General features: G+C 38.1%; 1 protein-coding gene across 1 annotated transcript in view; it reads left to right on the top strand.

Moving 5' to 3' along the window:
* LOC124861969 (receptor tyrosine-protein kinase erbB-4-like) overlaps nucleotides 1–17,903 on the top strand; it is a 393,671-nt gene that overhangs the window by 188,062 nt on the left and 187,706 nt on the right. Inside the window, exon 2 of the mRNA XM_047355966.1 lies at nucleotides 14,360–14,511. Within this exon, the coding sequence (XP_047211922.1) occupies nucleotides 14,360–14,511 (152 nt within the window). The remainder of the gene's footprint in view (nucleotides 1–14,359; nucleotides 14,512–17,903) is intronic.

The raw sequence follows: 17,903 nt of genomic DNA, 5'->3' as shown, positions 1-17,903 counted from the left end.
GAATGTACTTGGACTTGCTCCACAAATAATTAAGATTTGACTCAAACCTGTCAGTCAGTGACTTTATACTTGAGTTGGACATGATCATCAAAGAACGAATTCTTGAATTATATTTGACACTGTAAAACTAAGATTTTACTTGGACTTGAAGGGGAAAAAATGATGTCCTAAATTGTCCTTTACACGCAAAATGATAAAACTTTACTCAGACTTGCTAATCAAAGAACTGAAACTTTACTTAGGCTTGCACATCAAAGACTTGAGAAGGGAACTAAGTTGAATAAGTACAGAACATTTGAGACTTGGCTTGGATATTTCTTTTCAGGTTTAAGACTGGACTTGCACTTGGAAAAATTATACATAAACATCTCAGCTAGCTACTTTCTTGACAATTGAGGGTTTTTTTAAATGGAGCAGATATCGTTAAAAAAATATTCAGGGTACAATGTGCTGTTTTCTGGAGGAGTGTCTCTTGAGTGTTTTGTTTATTGAAATTTGGCATTTCCTGTGTTTTTTAAAGGTTCTTCAAATGTTGGAGTTTCACTAATTTCTATGACATTTTGCTGTCTTTTAATGATTATTGCTGAGTTTTCACTGTTGTGTCTCTCACTTCCGAGCGAGCACCAGAAACATCTGTGTACGTGTGTGTGTTTCATTTTTAGTCTGGCACCTCGTGTTTGTGAACGCAATTCAGATCCAACAGCTGTGCTTGGATTAATCGTGACCCCGGCATGATACGGAGAAACATCCAAACCTCAAAGTGATTTATAAAGTGTAGTTCAACAGACTTGAAGAGCCACAAATGGGCACAATCAAACACACCAACGTGCTTACAGCGTCCTCTCATATTGAAACACGGAGGCCTTGCAGCGTAAATGTCCCCGAACCTTCCTTCACAATGATTTCTCCCATATGGCTTCTACTAATATTCTGCTCGAAGCCAACACATTGGAACTGACAGTCACACACACATTATGATGTGTGTGTGTGTTCAAATCAGAGGCAGTCCTTCTGTGCTACATTAACTGCAAACTTCATTTCCCCACAAAGAGAAGCCACCGGCTGAAAATTGGCTGAGACGAGTCATTAAACCTGTGTCAGACACATGCATATATACACACATCTGTTACACAAATGACCCTCCTTCAAACACACACACACACCCACACACACACCTGTGTCAGCATGCCTGGTGATATCCTCGCACCTGCTGAGAAATGATTGCTGCTTTGTTGGAGGAACTCTAGTTTTTAGCCCAGCTACAAAGATAGTTTGGTGGTTGGAAAAGACAGAGAAGGAGAAAAAGAAGGATGTTGGTTGGGAGAGGCAGTGGGCACGATGAGGAGGAGACCCCCACTGTGACGTGATTGATGTCTCTAAACCCCCACTGGCCTCAAAGATCATCCAACCAGTAACAACTTTTGGCTAGTTGCTCAAATGAGTAAAGCCTGTTGCACAGTTGGAGAAAATAAATGCGATCTGCTTGATTTTTTTTCCATTAAATCTAAACAGATAGTTCTAGAATGGACCAACACTGGAGGCTGGTGCGCTTCCAAAGTAAAATTTGCCATGCTCAAAGGCGAGGTCAGAGTTCCCAACTCCAACTGTTTCTGTAGCAGCACCCTCTTCTCCATCCTGTCCGCTCTTCTTTATTTTTATCAAGCCTCAATCATCCAGCTGCCAGTTTCACTCATGTCAAACAGCCTCCAAGTTCCCAGTATGTTTTCTATCTGCCAGGCGTTTCCCATCAGTGTGTGTTTAATCTGCTTTTGGTTCCAACTCTGGATCCTGAAAGAAGTTTGGCTACCTTGCCTCAACAACTGTTGAGGCTAGGTAGCCAGCTTTCACTAATTTCATCTTAATTTCATCCAAGCAAAAGTAGCAATAGCTAATAACTAATAACTCTTTACAGCATTGATTCCAATGATGGTAAAAGTAATAATAGATATTAGTACAACATTTTCTGTTTGGCTCACAAACACAAGCTCTAATGGAACCAACATTAGAAAAGTAGCAATAGCAACTAGAACTGCAGGGATGACAGGGGTCCGAGCCATTCCAAGTCCACACTCCCAACCATACTACAGTGATTAGGGGTTGTAAACATCCTCAATTAGAGTCTACTGGTAATAACAAAGAACATTAAATATCTCTTTATTCAGATTTTTAAGGACTTATATAAAGCCTTTGAACTTAAAAGAACACAGTAAAAAAAACTAATGTTTAATCTGTAGAAATGTGTATATCATTAAGTTGCTGCTGGAAGATATAGTCTTAACAAGAAAAAAAAAGTTCGAAGGATTAACAAAACCTAAAAACAATAAATCAACTGATTTGGAAATTTCGAAAGATAAAAAAAAATTGGAAAGGCCAAAAACAAGAAAACAACAAAAACAAACCCTCACAAAATTCAGAGTTAGTGATTGCTTATTGATAATTTTTTATCTACGTTTAGAAAAGATTTATTTATAAAAGCCAAAAGAAATACTATGGTAAAATGTTATATTACATATAAATATGTTGCTGCCCATGTTTTTCCCCTGTCTTGCAAATAAGATTACAAATGTATCTGATTGTACATTATTTGCATACATTACATGAATTTAAGTGTGTGTGTGTGTATGTGTGTATATATATATATATATATATATATATACATATTATTGTTTTGGGTTTTCTTTTTACAAATACAAAAATACTAGTATGTCACATTACCTTAAACACCTCAGTAAATTCAAACAAAAAAACTAAATTAATAAATGTATTGTACTTATGTTACAAATAGGAACATTTAACCAGTTTAATGGAAGGGATTTTAACTTTTTACCATAAAGTGATCAAGGTTTGCCTGAAACTATAAAATCTATCTTTTGAGAAACAAATCTAAAAGAAGATATTACATCACATAATCACATAATAGTTGGGGACAAGTTTATCCTTCCACAATAGCATGGCCTTGGTAAAAGTTTAACCGGTACGTATTTGTTAGCAGTAGATTATGATTAACCAATATTCAATATCTGAAATAAACCAGGAAGATACATTGTGAAGACTTCACAAACCTTTCTTAAGTAAATCTCATTTAAGATCATTACAGCAGTGTAACTTTAAAGAGACAAAGGCACAGATAAGGATCTCAGCAACCCTAAATAACAGGATTGGTCTGAGCTATCACAAATTCCTAAAATGGCTTTTCTATGTGTTACTGCAGTAAATAAGTCAACCAGAGAAAAGGTTAAAATTTTAGAGAGTTGTTCTAATTTAGTTACACCAATAAAAATAATTACTTTTTGTTTGCGTAAGAGTAGCATCAAGACAAGCCTCAAGTCTTCCCATTAGAGCCACTAATTCTGACCACAAAGGAGATGGTTCAAAACAAAGCTAACCTAAAAGTGCCAAATACAGGGAAAACAACTGTTTACCGAACACATAGCCCTGTGGATTCCCATGTCTAATGCCTAAAGATTTAGAAACGATGCTATACAGGAAAGTAAGAATGTTTACAACAGGTAAGATCTCAACTACTAAAGCACCCAATTAGATAAGATAATAAAATAATGTTGATGTCTTTCCTGGAAGACAATGATATATTAATATAAGATCACTGAAAATATAAAAAAATAAGACTTAAAGCCTTAGACATTAACCAAATATACTGGTAGGGTTACAAGAGCTTTAAATAACCACTGCTTTCTAAGTAATTATTATAATTTTCCTTGTGGAAAAAAAATATTTTTTTTATTTGGAAAAATAAAATTTTGTATTTGCCAGTTGAGTAGTTGTTTAACTGTTGTTTCTATGATTCTGCTTCAAAATTTAAAGGACATGTTTAAAAGACATTCTAGTAAGCTGTGTTTTGTACTTTTTTGATATTTTGACATATTTTGACATAACCTGTGTTAAATAAATACATGAGCATTTTTATGAAGCATGTAATGTATTGAGAAGGGCTGAAGAAGAGTATATTTGCTAAATTTGGCTAAAGTTAATAGTTGTAGGAGCCTTTTTTATTTATCTGTTACCAGTCTTATTAGATGATATGAATAAGTTCCAAAATTGAAATGAAATTTTTGCACTTGTACCTGTTAAAAGTTGGAAAGAGGTCACTTTGACCAATTATGTGCATTTACAAGCCGAGAAAAAGCCTGAATTTAAGTGTAATAATTAACTGTTTCTATAGGTTTCACCATTCCATTAATAAAGAGCCACCTCCTGTGGGGGAAAAAAGCTACCAGACAGGAGTTCAATTTGCAGTATCAGTCATTTTTGTAATGTGAGGTAATTTCCTTCTCGTGTGTCTAATTTTGGGATAAAACTCCTCATTTCGGACAGCGTGAGCTCATGTGAGAGATGAGCCTTTAAGCTGTGTGGCTGCCTTGTCAGCACTACCTCGGAGATGCCCAGCTTCTAACGAGCGCTGATGATGAAGACGATGGTGATAGTGATAGTAGAAGCTGGGATGAAGGCTACCGGACTTGGCAATAATTCCCAGATATTTGAAGCCAGTCTGATGGGAGCTGAGAAGCGGGTTGTGTGGGAGTGGATCGTAATGATGGGATGGATTCCTTTTGGTGGAATTGCGTCTCAGAGCAGGAAAGCTTTGAGTCACACATCTCTGGTTTAAAGGGATCCTGTTTGTATTTTTTGTGGGTGGTGTTTATGATTTTACATCTCTGAGTCTGTTTCCCTTCCACATAAAATCTTCAGTGTCTGTGTGCATTAAAACAAAGGATTATTGGCTTTTTATCCTTTATTATTGGCTTTTTATATAGCTATAAAGTTGTTTCTCTTGTATCATTGGCAGCTCAGAAAACGTGAATAAAATGTGGATTTTTAAGTTCTTAAACAAAGTCCACAGAAAAATGGACCTAGGTATCTTGCTTTAATTTCTTCCAAGTTAATCTTTCTTCCTCCATAAATCTGTTCAAATGTTGTCTTGCAGACCAAAATGCACAACTGGGATGTTTAGTGGAGTGCTAACTGCTGACTTCTTCAACTCCATTATTCTGTTCTCAACTCTATTAAACAGCACAACCCTAAAATCTGTAGTTTGGACAAATTAGCACAACTTAAATAGAGTCATTTAAATTCATTAGCAGCTGGTTATGTAACTATCATTAAATGTATTTCTGTGGCTGATTTATTTTACCGTTTAATCGGATACATAATGATGCTCATCTTATCCTGATGATGACACCAACATACACTGCTTTTTATCTAATTTTAACCACATTTCAGCATGAATGCAAAGATAAAGAGAGAAAAGAATCACATTCAAAATTTAAAATGTTATTTTGTCCCTGGACAGCTAACGCAAGTTTTGAAATAAACAAATAGGTTGTCTCATACTGTAAACTGTATCAATGTCATGTGACCTGTATGAATGGACCAGGCCTCTTTCTATCCTGCCTGCTCCCATAGACATTGTACACCTAGATGCCTCAAGGACTAGCAATACCTATTGGAGCTGATGTATCAGCCTGGCTGCCATCTTGGATGTGTTAGGATTTGGGGTTGTTTGGTTTTTGGTTTCTGGTTTTTCTTATGTTTTTCACAGTTAAGGTTTTGACTCGTTCTTTTGTTATTATTCTTCTTAGATTTTGAATCATGTTTCTGTTATTTTCCTGGTCATGCTTTAGTTTTGTTGTCTTGTTCATGTTCTGTCAATTAAGTTTATTCGGTTCACCTGTCCAAGTTAATCTGTCTCCTTGCTCCACCTGGTTTTCACTCCATATATACACTCCTGTTCAGTTGTTCATCGTGGAAACATCTCTCATGCTCATGTCTTGTTTTCATGCTCAAGTCTTGTTTTTTGATCATGCCATGCCTGTCTTGCCTGCCTGTTTGTTTTGTTCCTGCCTCCTGTAGTGAGTGAGTTTTTTGTTATTAAATCTGTTGCACTTACCGTCAGGCTGCCTTCTGGTCTGCATTCTGGGGTCCTATATCTTGCAAACCATAACAGAATGGGTCTCTCACGTGCCTCCCAGTGCATTTTTTTTTTGTGCTGAGAAAGCTGTATGCCCAGCTAAAATAATCATAACTACCTAAATTTAGCATTTAGTACAAACAGAGTTTTATATTTCAAGACTTTATTTGATTCTATTGGACCAATAATAAGGATGTTTATTACAGAAACATTTTGTCATTGCCTGCACAGTCATAGACAGGACTACTGACCTAACATTTGTCCAGCAGACAGCCTTTGAATCCCTCCACAAGGTGGATAAGCAACATAAGGTTATTGCTAAAGATGCCTGAATGTCTGCTCATTGTGCTGTATCCAAGCATTTTAATTGAAAGTTTGGTGGAAGGACGACATGTGGAAGAAAAATGTGTTTACCCTACCCAACAGAAACACCTTCAGCTTTTTTATGAAATATTCTAATTTTCCTAGAAAGAGTTTTAGACATTTTATTGACTGGAAAACATAATTATTGAAATGAAATGAACACTTGAACTATATTACTGTCTGTAATGAATCCATATATGAGTTTGCGTTTATAAACTGAATTACTGAAATACATGAACTTTTCTTTACTGTTCTAGTCCTGGAAGATGCACCTTTGTTTGTGTACAACAGCCACATTTTTCCAACATGTCTCATGAGAATTTTAACCTCTATTGGAGCTCTAATGTGTTGCAAATTTGGCAAATACCTTCATGTAATTTTATTCTTAATTTGTAAATTGTTTAAGGTTTTATGTGAATTTAGACTTTTTCACTGTTTCTCGCAGATCGCATATTATCTCAACAAATCCTTTCAGATCTGTATTGAGCTTCAGCTGAGAGTGCATTACTGCAGACTCCACCGTGTTGCATCAGAGTGGGGAAATGTCTCTCTTGTCCTTCCCAGGGAAGAGATTAAGAAAGAGTGTCTGTGAGAACTGTCTGTGGCTGTTTGGCCTTTGTGCTTCTGAAACTCGTGGCTGTAAATGTTTGCAGCATACCAGCTGTTTATCATTCAGACACTTGGGATATTTTCCCCTGTAGTTTAAGTAACAAATAGATCACTTCTGTAATAAAATTCAGCTTGGACCTCATGTCAACGTCCATTTTGTCACCCAACTCCAAACCTAGAGTTACATTCCGCTGTAGAAGTTTAGGTTTCCTAATACCTATTTTTTTCTACCGCATATGACACAAGAATAGGACAGGAGTTGTGTCTGAGCTTGGCATTCCCTCAGAAGATTCTGATTGTTGCTACCAGTCTGGGAAATTTGCAGAAAAATGAGCAGAGAAACTGCGTTCAGGAGTACAGAAACCTGATCAAGAAGCAGCCGCGGAGATTGACAGCCAAAAATAGAGACAAGATTGTGAAAACGCTGAAACATCTAAACAGAACCCTGTAAATCTCTGAGAATACTAGGAATATGCCTGTTTTAATTGATTCTCTTCCTGCTGAATGGAACAAAAAATATTTATGTCCTGCATTATTTTTTATTCTTGTTCTTGTTCTGTATCAACATAAAAAAACTTCTATCCATCCATCCATTTGTCCGTCCGTCCGTCCTCTAACGAACCATCCATCCAACTCTCCATCCATTATCCATTCATACACCCAACCAACCAAAAAACAACCATCTATTCATCCAGCTATCCATCCATCGGTCCATCCATGAATATGACCATCGAACCCTTAATTCATTCATATTTTCTACTTTTCAGTCTCTAGTTTTTCCATGAAATGTAAATCTGCAAAAGCCTATTAAATATAACCCCAATTCCAATGAAGTTAGGATGTTGTGTAAAACATAAAACCAGAATACAATAATTTGAAAATTCTGTTCAACCCACACTCACTCTATTCGGTACTCTATTAGGCACTCACTTTATTAGGTACACCTTGCTAGTCCGGGTTGGAACCCCTTTTGCCTTCAGAACGGCCTTAATCCTTCGTGGCATAGATCCAACAAGGTACTGGAAACATTTCTCAGAGAGTTTGGTCCATATTGACATGATAGCATCACACAGATGCTGCAGATTTGTCGGCTGCACATCCATGATGCGAATCTCCCGTTGCACCACATCCCAAAGGTGCTCTATTGGATTGAGATCTGGTGACTGTGGAGGCCATTTGAGTCCAGTGAACTCATTGTCATGTTCAAGAAACCAGTCTGAGATGATTGGTGCTTTATGACATGGCACGTTATCCTGCTGGAAGTAACCATCACCACCAGCCTAAACTGTTGATACAAGGCAGGATGGATCCATGCTTTCATGTTGTTGACGCCAAATTCTGACCCTACCACTCGAATGTCGCAGCAGAAGTCGAAACTCATCAGACCAGGCAGCGTTTTTCCAATCTTGCCTGTGCAACAAGGCATCTGCGCCCACAGAACTGCTGCTCACTGGATCTTTTCTCTTTTTTGGACCATTCTCTGTAAACCCTAGAGATGGTAGTGTGTGAAAATCCCAGTAGATCAGTACTTTCTGAAATACTCAGACCAGCCCATCTGGCACCAACAACCATGCCACGTTCAAAGTCACTTAAATCACCTTTCTTCCCCATTCTGATGCTCGGTTTGAACTGCAGCAGATCGTCTTGACCATGTCTACATGCCTAAATGCATTGAGTTGTTGCTATGTGATTGGCTGATAAGAATTTTACGTTGACGAGCAGTTGGACAGGTGTACCTAATAAAGTGGCAGGTGAGTGTATATGGAATTAAATCCACTACAAAGACAATATATTTAATGTTCAAACTAATAAACATTGTTTTTTTTGGCAAATATTTACTCATTTTGAATATGATGCTTGCAAGACGTTCTAATAAAGCTGGGACAGGGTCATAGTTACTACTGTCACCTTTCCTTTTATCAACAATCTGTAAGAACTTGGAAACTGAGACACTAATTGTTGAAGCTTTGTAGGTGGAATTCTCTCCCATTATTGCTTGATGTACTACTTCACTTGCTCAGCAGTACGGTGTCTTCGTTGTCGTATTTTGTGCTTCAGAATGCACCACACATTTTCAATGGGTGACAGGTCTGGACTGCAGGCAGGCCAGTCTAGTAGCTGCACTCTTTTACTGGTATTGGAACATGTGCAGAATGTGGCTTGGCATTGTCTTGCTGAAATAAGCAGGGCGTCCCTGAAAACTATGTTGCTTGTACCTTTCAGCATTAATGCTGCCTTCACAGATGTGTAGGTTGCTCATGCCATGGGCACTAACACACCCCCAAACCATCACAAATGCTGGCTTTTGAACTTTGTGCTGAGAAGAGTCCACATAGTCTATGATTTCCAAAACAATCTGCATCAGTCCACCTCAGATGAGCTCAGGTCCAGAGAAGCTGGCGCTGTTTCTGGGTCTTTGGCTTTCATTCTACATGGTAGAATTTTAACTTTTACTTTTAGATCTATTGGCAAAATGTATTAACTGACAATGGTTTTCTGAAGTGTTCCTAAGCCCAGGTGGTAATATTGGTACCAGGATGATGTTGGTTTTAATGCAGTGGCTCCTGAGGGGTCGAAGGTCACGGACATTCCAATTGATTTTTGGTCTTGCAGCTTTAGTGCAGAGATTTCTACAGATTCTCTGAATCTTCTGAAGCTATTATGGGATGCAGATCATGAAATCTCTAAATTCCTTTCAACTGAGTGTTGAAAAACGTTGTTCCTAAAATGTTGGACTATTTGCTCACGCAGTTTTTCACAAAGTGGTGAACCTTGACCCATCCTTCCTTGTGAACCACCTGTTTCCACTTAACCTGTTCACTTGTGAAATTTTCCAAACTGGAGTTTTTTGAGTATCTCTCAACTTTTCCAGTTTTTTGTTCCATCTCTCAAAGCATCAAATTCAAACTGAGTGAATATTTGCTAAAAAAAAAAAAACGATAACATTTATCAGTTTAAACATCTTGTGTTTGTAGCATATTCAATTACATATAGATTGAACAGGTTATGCAAATCATTTTGTTCTGTCTCTATTTACATTTTGCACAACATCCCAACTGCACGGGAATCGGGTTTGTAGGGAGGTTGGTCCAAATCATTTCTGTACAAAAAGCATTTAATTAACCAATTAACTTTTCTAAAATGTTCTCATCTCTGGCTGACCACACCCTCCCTACCTACACAACCCTGAGTCATACATCACTCAACTAATTAATTAATTAATTAATCATTCCTACACTATCTGCCACTTCAACCATGTGCGAAAGAAGAATAGAAGAAACCATCAGGAGCGTAGAGAAAGATTAACTGATGGCTGGGAGCAGGGAAGGAATAGGAATGTCGTGAAGAGTGAGAAGAAAGAGGTCTAGCAGATGGATTTGGACACTTTGGGAATGAGCTCAGAGAAAAGTGCATTTACAGTAGAGCTAGTCGATGTGAATGCTAATACCCTGCAACATCGTTCCCATTCTCACAGATACAAGGTTATGTCTTTCTTCTTTGTCCCTGCTTCATTCTATTTCGATTTATTTCTTTGCCTGGCTTCACCTTGCCGAACTTGTGTGTGTGTGTGTGTGTGTCTGATATTGGCTTTTCAGAGCAGCTTTTCCCCTCACTTTTCACCTCTCTCCACTGATGTTTTATAAGGTAACACAGACAGAAGCCGACACACACACTCAAAAGTAAGTTTTAATAACAGATTATTACAGGAGCCTGCTAACCTTTCATCTCTGCACACAGATAAAAAAAAACAAATCCTCATGCGCTTATTGATCCGACTCGCTTCTTTCTTTCTTTTTTTTTACTTCCGTTGTGTTTGGATGTGTTTCATAACAGTCCTCTGTGGGTGGTCAGCAGATCTCATTTATCACCATTGTCCAGATCTATTTTTTTTTTTTGCTGTTTTCTGCCTTCCTGTCCCAAACAACCTGCCCCGACAGCCGCAGCATGAGGGCTCATCGAGCCAATGAAGGGCGCTCGTCTTTGCCTAGCCAACAATCCATAAAGCAATATGAGAGTTTATGAGCTTTCAATGTGGTTCAATATGACACCAAGTTCAGCTATGCTATGGGCCTTTCTTTAAACTGGTGTCACTTATGTGTGAAACCAGAACAACATTCATCTGAACATCTCATACCTTGTTAGGCTGACATCTAAAAGGTCACAATTAGACATTAAAAGGGCAGTAATGCAGGTTTAAGAGGTTCCCAGCTATGGGAATCTGCAACCAAAGTTTGTATCCCTGAAAGCAAAGTTTCACAGATAATTATTTTACCATCTATATTGATTGATTCATTTGTGATCAGTAAAAATGTATAAAGATTCAAGTAATCAGGAGACAATCCGATTGTAAGAAAGACCTTATTCTGTCATCACATGGTCTTTCTAAACATCTTTCTATAAACTGTCATTCAAGGAAACACACTTCCTTCAACTAATTCCAATACAAACAAATTAATACAGAGCATTGCAAATGAATTATCCACATAAAACCACCTTTGGCTGCAGTTACAGCTGCAAGTCTATTGAATTACATCTGCTTGTTTGCAAAATAGCAAAAGACCGGATGGAGAGAGTCTGTGAAGATCAATTTTCAAGTCTTCCCATCGATTCTGAGTTGGTTTTTGGCCTGGACTTGGACTATGCCATTCCAGCAGGACAATAACACTAAACATACAGTCAGAGCCACAAAAAAGGGTTAGAATATCCTAGTCCAGGTCAACTCTGACAATGCTTCCCCATGGCTATGTATCACCATAGCAATGGTGTGTTCTGGGTACTGAGCACTTCTAGCATTCATCCACATATGGCATTTGTATGGAACCTGGCAAGTGTCAGCGGGTAAAAACTAAACAAAGCCGGTGGAAATCTATGCTCACGCTTTATTAAACTGTTCGCTCAGTTTTGGAATGTTTGCGCACGGATGACTAAACTGTGCTCAACATCATTAAACGAGATGAGCTTTATCTCAAAATATTCAAAAGATTAAAACTAATATTACATCTAAAGAACCTAAAAAAGGTTCTTTAGAAGCCTCGGATAATCACCACAAAATGAGCTGACATATCTTGCAGTGGTGAGATTAATAAATCATGATCATGACAATAGAAACAGAACTGGCATAAGAAAAGGATTTGAATAGGCAGTAACCATGACTGGAACAAATTTACCTTTGTTATCCTAACATAATGTATTTACTTAATTATGACCACAAAATGTGTTGAATTCCAAGAAAATTAGATATATTAACCATTATCACAGCTAAAGAAAGGATATTTTTGAGATAATAAAACCGATTCCTACAAGAATTTGAGCTACGATTTGTTAAAATAATAAGATAGCATGTAATCTTAACAAGAAATTCAAATCATAATTAAAGGATCTTTGCTGACCCAGGATAATTAAACTATTAAATATTTAAACTTTTAAACCATTAAGCAAGCTTAATATCAAGGAAATTGGATGATTAAGCTATAATCAAATAAGAATTCTTTACTGGCTTTAGATAATAAAACTATTAAAACATTAATTGTTCTGTAAGGCAAAGCTCTCCCTCTATCGATTGGTCTATGTTCCATTTCTCACCTGGTGGTGAGATTGCGGATACAGGCGGTCGAAATGAGTTTTCTCCGAAAGGCAGCTAGGCTCTCCCTTAGAGATAGGGTCAGAGGTTCAACTATCCAGTAGGGTAGGGCCGCTGCTCCTCTGCGTCGAGAGGAGCCAGTTGAGCTGGTACAGGAATCTGGTAAGGATAACCCTCCTGGACACCTCCCTAGGGAGGTGTTCCGGACATGTCCAACTGGGAGGAGACCCAGAGGAAGACACAGGACACGTTGGAGAGACTATGACTGGTTAAATATTTTCCTCAAACTATTTTGTCTAGCAGAGGCCTTTTGTACTCTTTAAAAACTAAAAACTCTTGTGTATATTTTGCATAAATCTGAATGTGTTTTTCATGCACATGAATAGCACCAGTTGGCACATTTTTACAGCTGTTAATGTAGATAAATGTGAAAAATATTCTGCCCCTGTGCCTCAGCTTCTACATAAAAAAATGACAGTCCCTGTAGCTGTACACATTCATACACGGCTTCAGTGGTGAAAGCTATTCAAAGTTGAACTGGTGACAAACTTTAATGGGCTGTTAAATCACACCACAGCCAGACGCTGCTGATGCACCCGTCGCACACAGGCAGACACATGCGGCGACGAGCAAACCTCCAGCCTCGCCTGCAGTAATGTGGCGGCAGTGCCAGCTGAACGGAGCAGATGGTCTCCGGGCTGAGACTGGGGAGTCTGGGGGAGAAGTAAAAAAGGCTGGCGGGGACGGAAAGTGGTCTTGTAGGGGGGAAACAGGAGGATCTAATTACAGAGGTAGCCGCTGCATCTGACAAATGTCATGCATTTGTTATCAGCGGTGCAGACGAGTACAGGCGACTGCATGTAATTTATTTATTTCTGCAACAAAATCAAGAAGAATTGATTTGTAGTGATTTGTAGTGTTGTCTAATGTGGGTTATTTATCAGGTGCACTGTAAAAAAAGCTTTGGGGAGTATTTGCAGAAGGTCTTCAAATGTGGGTCTCGTTGCCTAACTGTGTTAGGTCAGATTTGCTCTGCAAAAGGAGGAAAATGAAATGTTCCTCCTGGTCAGCTTTGACATCATACCACAAAACACTTATCTGCTTGCTTCGGCAAGTAATAGTCAACTCTTTCTTTCTTTCTTTCTTTCTTTCTTTCTTTCTTTCTTTAGCCATTAAAAAGTCAGCCAAATTAAAGGGCCATAAAAATGTTTTTACTTGGTTAGGTTAAGCGCCCATTGTTACTCTAGTCTGATCCAATATTCAATTTTTCAGATTTTTGTTCCACTTTTGGAATCAAACTCATGAAATAAATTTACTTTCTGATTAATTCTTTGTTTGGAAGGACCTGTATGTTTTGTATTTGTGTTCTAATTGGCTGTTCTCGCCACACACCAACAGAGCAGTGCCTACTCCTTATAATATCTTGAAAGTCCTGTAATCATGTCAGCCAAGTAAAGTCTCACAGTGAAACCCTCTGAAAAGGTCAACCAATGCAATTTGAATAACTTTGATTAAATGGTGCGGCGGCGCCAGAGCCAAACTTTAGGTCACTGCCTCAGAGAAATGATATCAACCCGTCTAACCCCATAAGGCCGTCCGCAGAGTCTCGGCCGTCACTGCTCCCTCACTGTCGGAGGTGTCAGCACACTTCAGGGTTCTATGTAGTTTCTGGACTCCCCCTACTGTTTGAAACCTTTATTTTCATTTGAAGTCATGTTCTCACAGCACACTCTTTAGTTTGGATTGCTTCTCACATTTATAATCTGGCTGTTTTCAGTAGCAGTTGAGCCATGCATTTAAACAGCAACCATTTGAAATAAATTTTACGCTCATGTCTTTCATTTAAAAATTTCCGTTGTTTTGTGGGTTTTTCTGTTTAGTCTGCCCTGGTACGGAGAACAAGCTGAGCACCCTGTCCGACCTGGACCAACAGTACCGCACCCTGAGGAAGGTCTACGAGAACTGTGAGGTGGTCATGGGCAATTTGGAGATCACGAGCATTGATCGAAATCGCAATCTCTCCTTCCTAAAGGTAAGAATGTGGATTATCTGGACCTGTGATGGTATATTCGGGGCTAAGATGACTGAATTTGGATTTGTGAGCTCTTTGGACAGGACCATGGACAGCAACCGAGGTTCAATTTGTCAGTTTCCCAACATAGAAACAAGAGTGCAGTGTTTCAGTACCATGGACAGAAATGGCAGACATTCTCTGTTAGTAGAAATGGCAAGCCGGAACTAGCAGCAAAAACATTTTAATTCTATTCACTCACACTTATTGTTAGTGTATTTATTGAACAACATAATGAACCTTTTAGAGTGCTTAAGAATCAGAGTCAGAATTAGGAAGCTTTTTGCAGAATGATTGTGGTTTAACTTAAAACATTGTGGAAACCAAACCAGAGATTTGTGAGGTTAACTCGCTCCATATTGTCGCTTTTTGCCATGCAGGTGATTTTCAACAAAAGATGTAAGATAATTTGATTACAACAGCCAAAATCAGCTAAATCTCATCATGAAGTTACTGGTACAATCAAGTACCATATGAAACAAAATGGATGCTGCCCCTTTTACAGTACAGTTCTGTTTTTTACAGCTATCTATTTGGTCTTTGTTCTGTGTCCGTGTTTTATTAATTTCATAATATTTTAGATATTATTTAATATATTGAGTAGTTAATTAATTGAGGTTTTTTGAATATTTTTATTCATAATCTGTCATTATGATTTTTCATTATATTTTTAATAAATGTTTTAATTTAATTAATTTCATGTTTTATTTTCCTGCAAAGCGTTTTTTTTTTTATGCTTTATTATGCTGCCTGTTTTGTATTTTCCTGATTTTTATTAAATAGTTTTTATGTGAGTTAGTTTTATGTGTTATGGCTATGGCTATTTTCTAATAGTGCTGGTCTTTTTTATATTGAAACATTTTATAATGATTTGCCATTGTTTTTATAAGCCAGCCGAACTTGCTAATGCTAACAAACAGCTAAACCTTATTTCAGAAATGGCCAAACACAGCAATTCCCACATATAAAAAATGTAAATCTTGGTTTAAAACAACCAAACATGCTAACATGCTTCAACCAGCAACAAATAGTTTTAGACCTAGAATAGTATTTCAGACAATAATGTCAGATGTCTGGTTGTCAATCCCAAAGATTTTAGGAATTCATAGACAAAAAAAAAAACAAAAAACAAAAAAAAAAAAAAAAAAAAAATATATATATATATATATATATATATATATATATATATAAATATATATATATATATATAAATATATATATACAGTACAGACCAAAAGTTTGGACACACCTTCTTATTCAAAGAGTTTTCTTTATTTTCATGACTATGAATAGTGTATCTTCACACTGAAGGCATCAAAACTATGAATTAACACATGTGGAATTAAATACTGAACAAAAAAGTATGAAACAACTGAAAATAGGTCTTATATTCTAGGTTCTTCAAAGTAGCCACCTTTTCCTTTGATTACTGCTTCGCACATTCTTGGGATTCTGTTGATGAGCTTCAAGAGGTAGTCACCTGAAATGGTTTTCACTTCACAGGTGTGCCCTGTCGGGTTTAATAAGTGGAATTCCAAACCTTATAAATGGGGTTGGGACCATCAGTTGTGTTGTGCAGGAGGTGGATACAGTACACAGCTGATAGTCCTACTGAATAGACTGTTAGAATTTGTATTATGGCAAGAAAAAAGCAGCTAAGTAAAGAAAAAACGAGTGGCTATCATTACTTTAAGAAATGAAGGTCAGTCAGTCCGAACAATTGGGAAATCTTTGAAAGTGTCCCCAAGTGCAGTCGCAAAAACCATCAAGCACTACAAAGAAACTGGCTCACATGAGGACCGCCAAAGGAAAGGAAGACCATGAGTTACCTCTGCTGCGGACGATAAGTTCATCCGAGTCACCAGTCTCAGAAATTGCAGGTTAACAGCAGCTCAGATTAGAGAACAGGTCAATGCCACACATAGTTCTAGCAGCAGACACATCTCTAGAACAACTGTTAAGAGGAGACTGTGTGAATCAGGCCTTCATGGTAAAATAGCTGCTAGGAAACCACTGCTGAGGACAGGCAACAAGCAGAAGAGACTTGTTCGGGCTAAAGAACACAAGGAATGGACATTAAACCAGTGGAAATCTGTGCTTTGGTCTTATGAGTCCAAGTTTGAGATCTTTGCTTCCAACCACTGTGTCTTTGTGTGGCGCAGAAGAGGTGAACAGATGGACTCTACATGCCTGGTTCCCACCGTGAAACATGGAGGAGGAGGTGTGATGGTGTGGGGGTGCTTTGCTGGTGACACTGTTTGGGATTTATTCAAAATTGAAGGCATACTGAACCAGCATGGCTACCACAGCATCTTGCAGTGGCATGCTATTCCATCCAGTTTGCGTTTAGTTGGACCATCATTTATTTTTCAACAGGTCAATGACCCCAAACACACCTCCAGGCTGTGTAAGGGCTATTTGACCAAGAAGGAGAGTGATGGGGTGCTGCGCCAGATGACCTGGCCTCCACAGTCACCGGACCTGAACCCAATGGAGATGGTTTGGGGTGAGCTGGACCGCAGAGTGAAGGTAAAAGGGCCAACAAGTGCTAAGCATCTCTGGGAACTCCTTCAAGACTGTTGGAAAACCATTTCTTTCTGCTCTTTCTTTCTGCTCTCGGTGGAGGAGGATGCTTTTTCTCTGTCTCCCGCACCCCTCCCATATCTGCCCAGCTTCAGCTCTTTTTTCCCTCTACTTAATTCTAATGTGGCCTCTTTTCTCATCTAGCAAGGGTAGCGCCTGTGAGTGGGCAGCAAAGCCTCGGTGACCCGTCCGCCTCTTGTCTTGTGTCATGATGTATGTTTGGATGGGTTGTACTGGAATTCTAATTTCCCCTCGGGGATCAATAAAGTATCTTTGAATTTGAATTGAATTGAATTGAATTTCAGGTGACTACCTCTTGAAGCTCATCAACAGAATGCCAAGAGTGTGCGGAGCAGTAATCAGAGCAAAAAGTGGCTACTTTGAAGAACCTAGAATATAAGACATATTTTCAGTTGTTTCACAATTTTTTGTTCAGTATATAATTCCACATGTGTTAATTCATAGTTTTGATGCCTTCAGTGTGAAGCTACAATAGTCATGGTCATGAAAATAAAGAAAACTCTTTGAATGAGAAGGTATGTCCAAACTTTTGGTCTGTACTTTGTATATATATATATATATATATATATATATATATTCTGTTAAGAGATATTTCTCCACATGTGCATTCCAGATAGCAGGTTTGGTTGAAAATCTTATCTTTAGGGAAACACATTTTTTAATTAGCAGTAATATTGCCTGAATTCCTCTTCCAGGACATTGTAGTACCATACAGTACTATAAAAACTACTGATAGGAACAGTAAAAGA

Source organism: Girardinichthys multiradiatus, chromosome 24, assembly GCF_021462225.1.
Source record: "Girardinichthys multiradiatus isolate DD_20200921_A chromosome 24, DD_fGirMul_XY1, whole genome shotgun sequence".
NCBI classification, from domain to species: Eukaryota; Metazoa; Chordata; class Actinopteri; order Cyprinodontiformes; family Goodeidae; genus Girardinichthys; species Girardinichthys multiradiatus.
The sequence above is the reverse complement of the archived record's forward strand: the minus strand, read 5'-3'. Positions and strand labels throughout refer to the sequence as shown.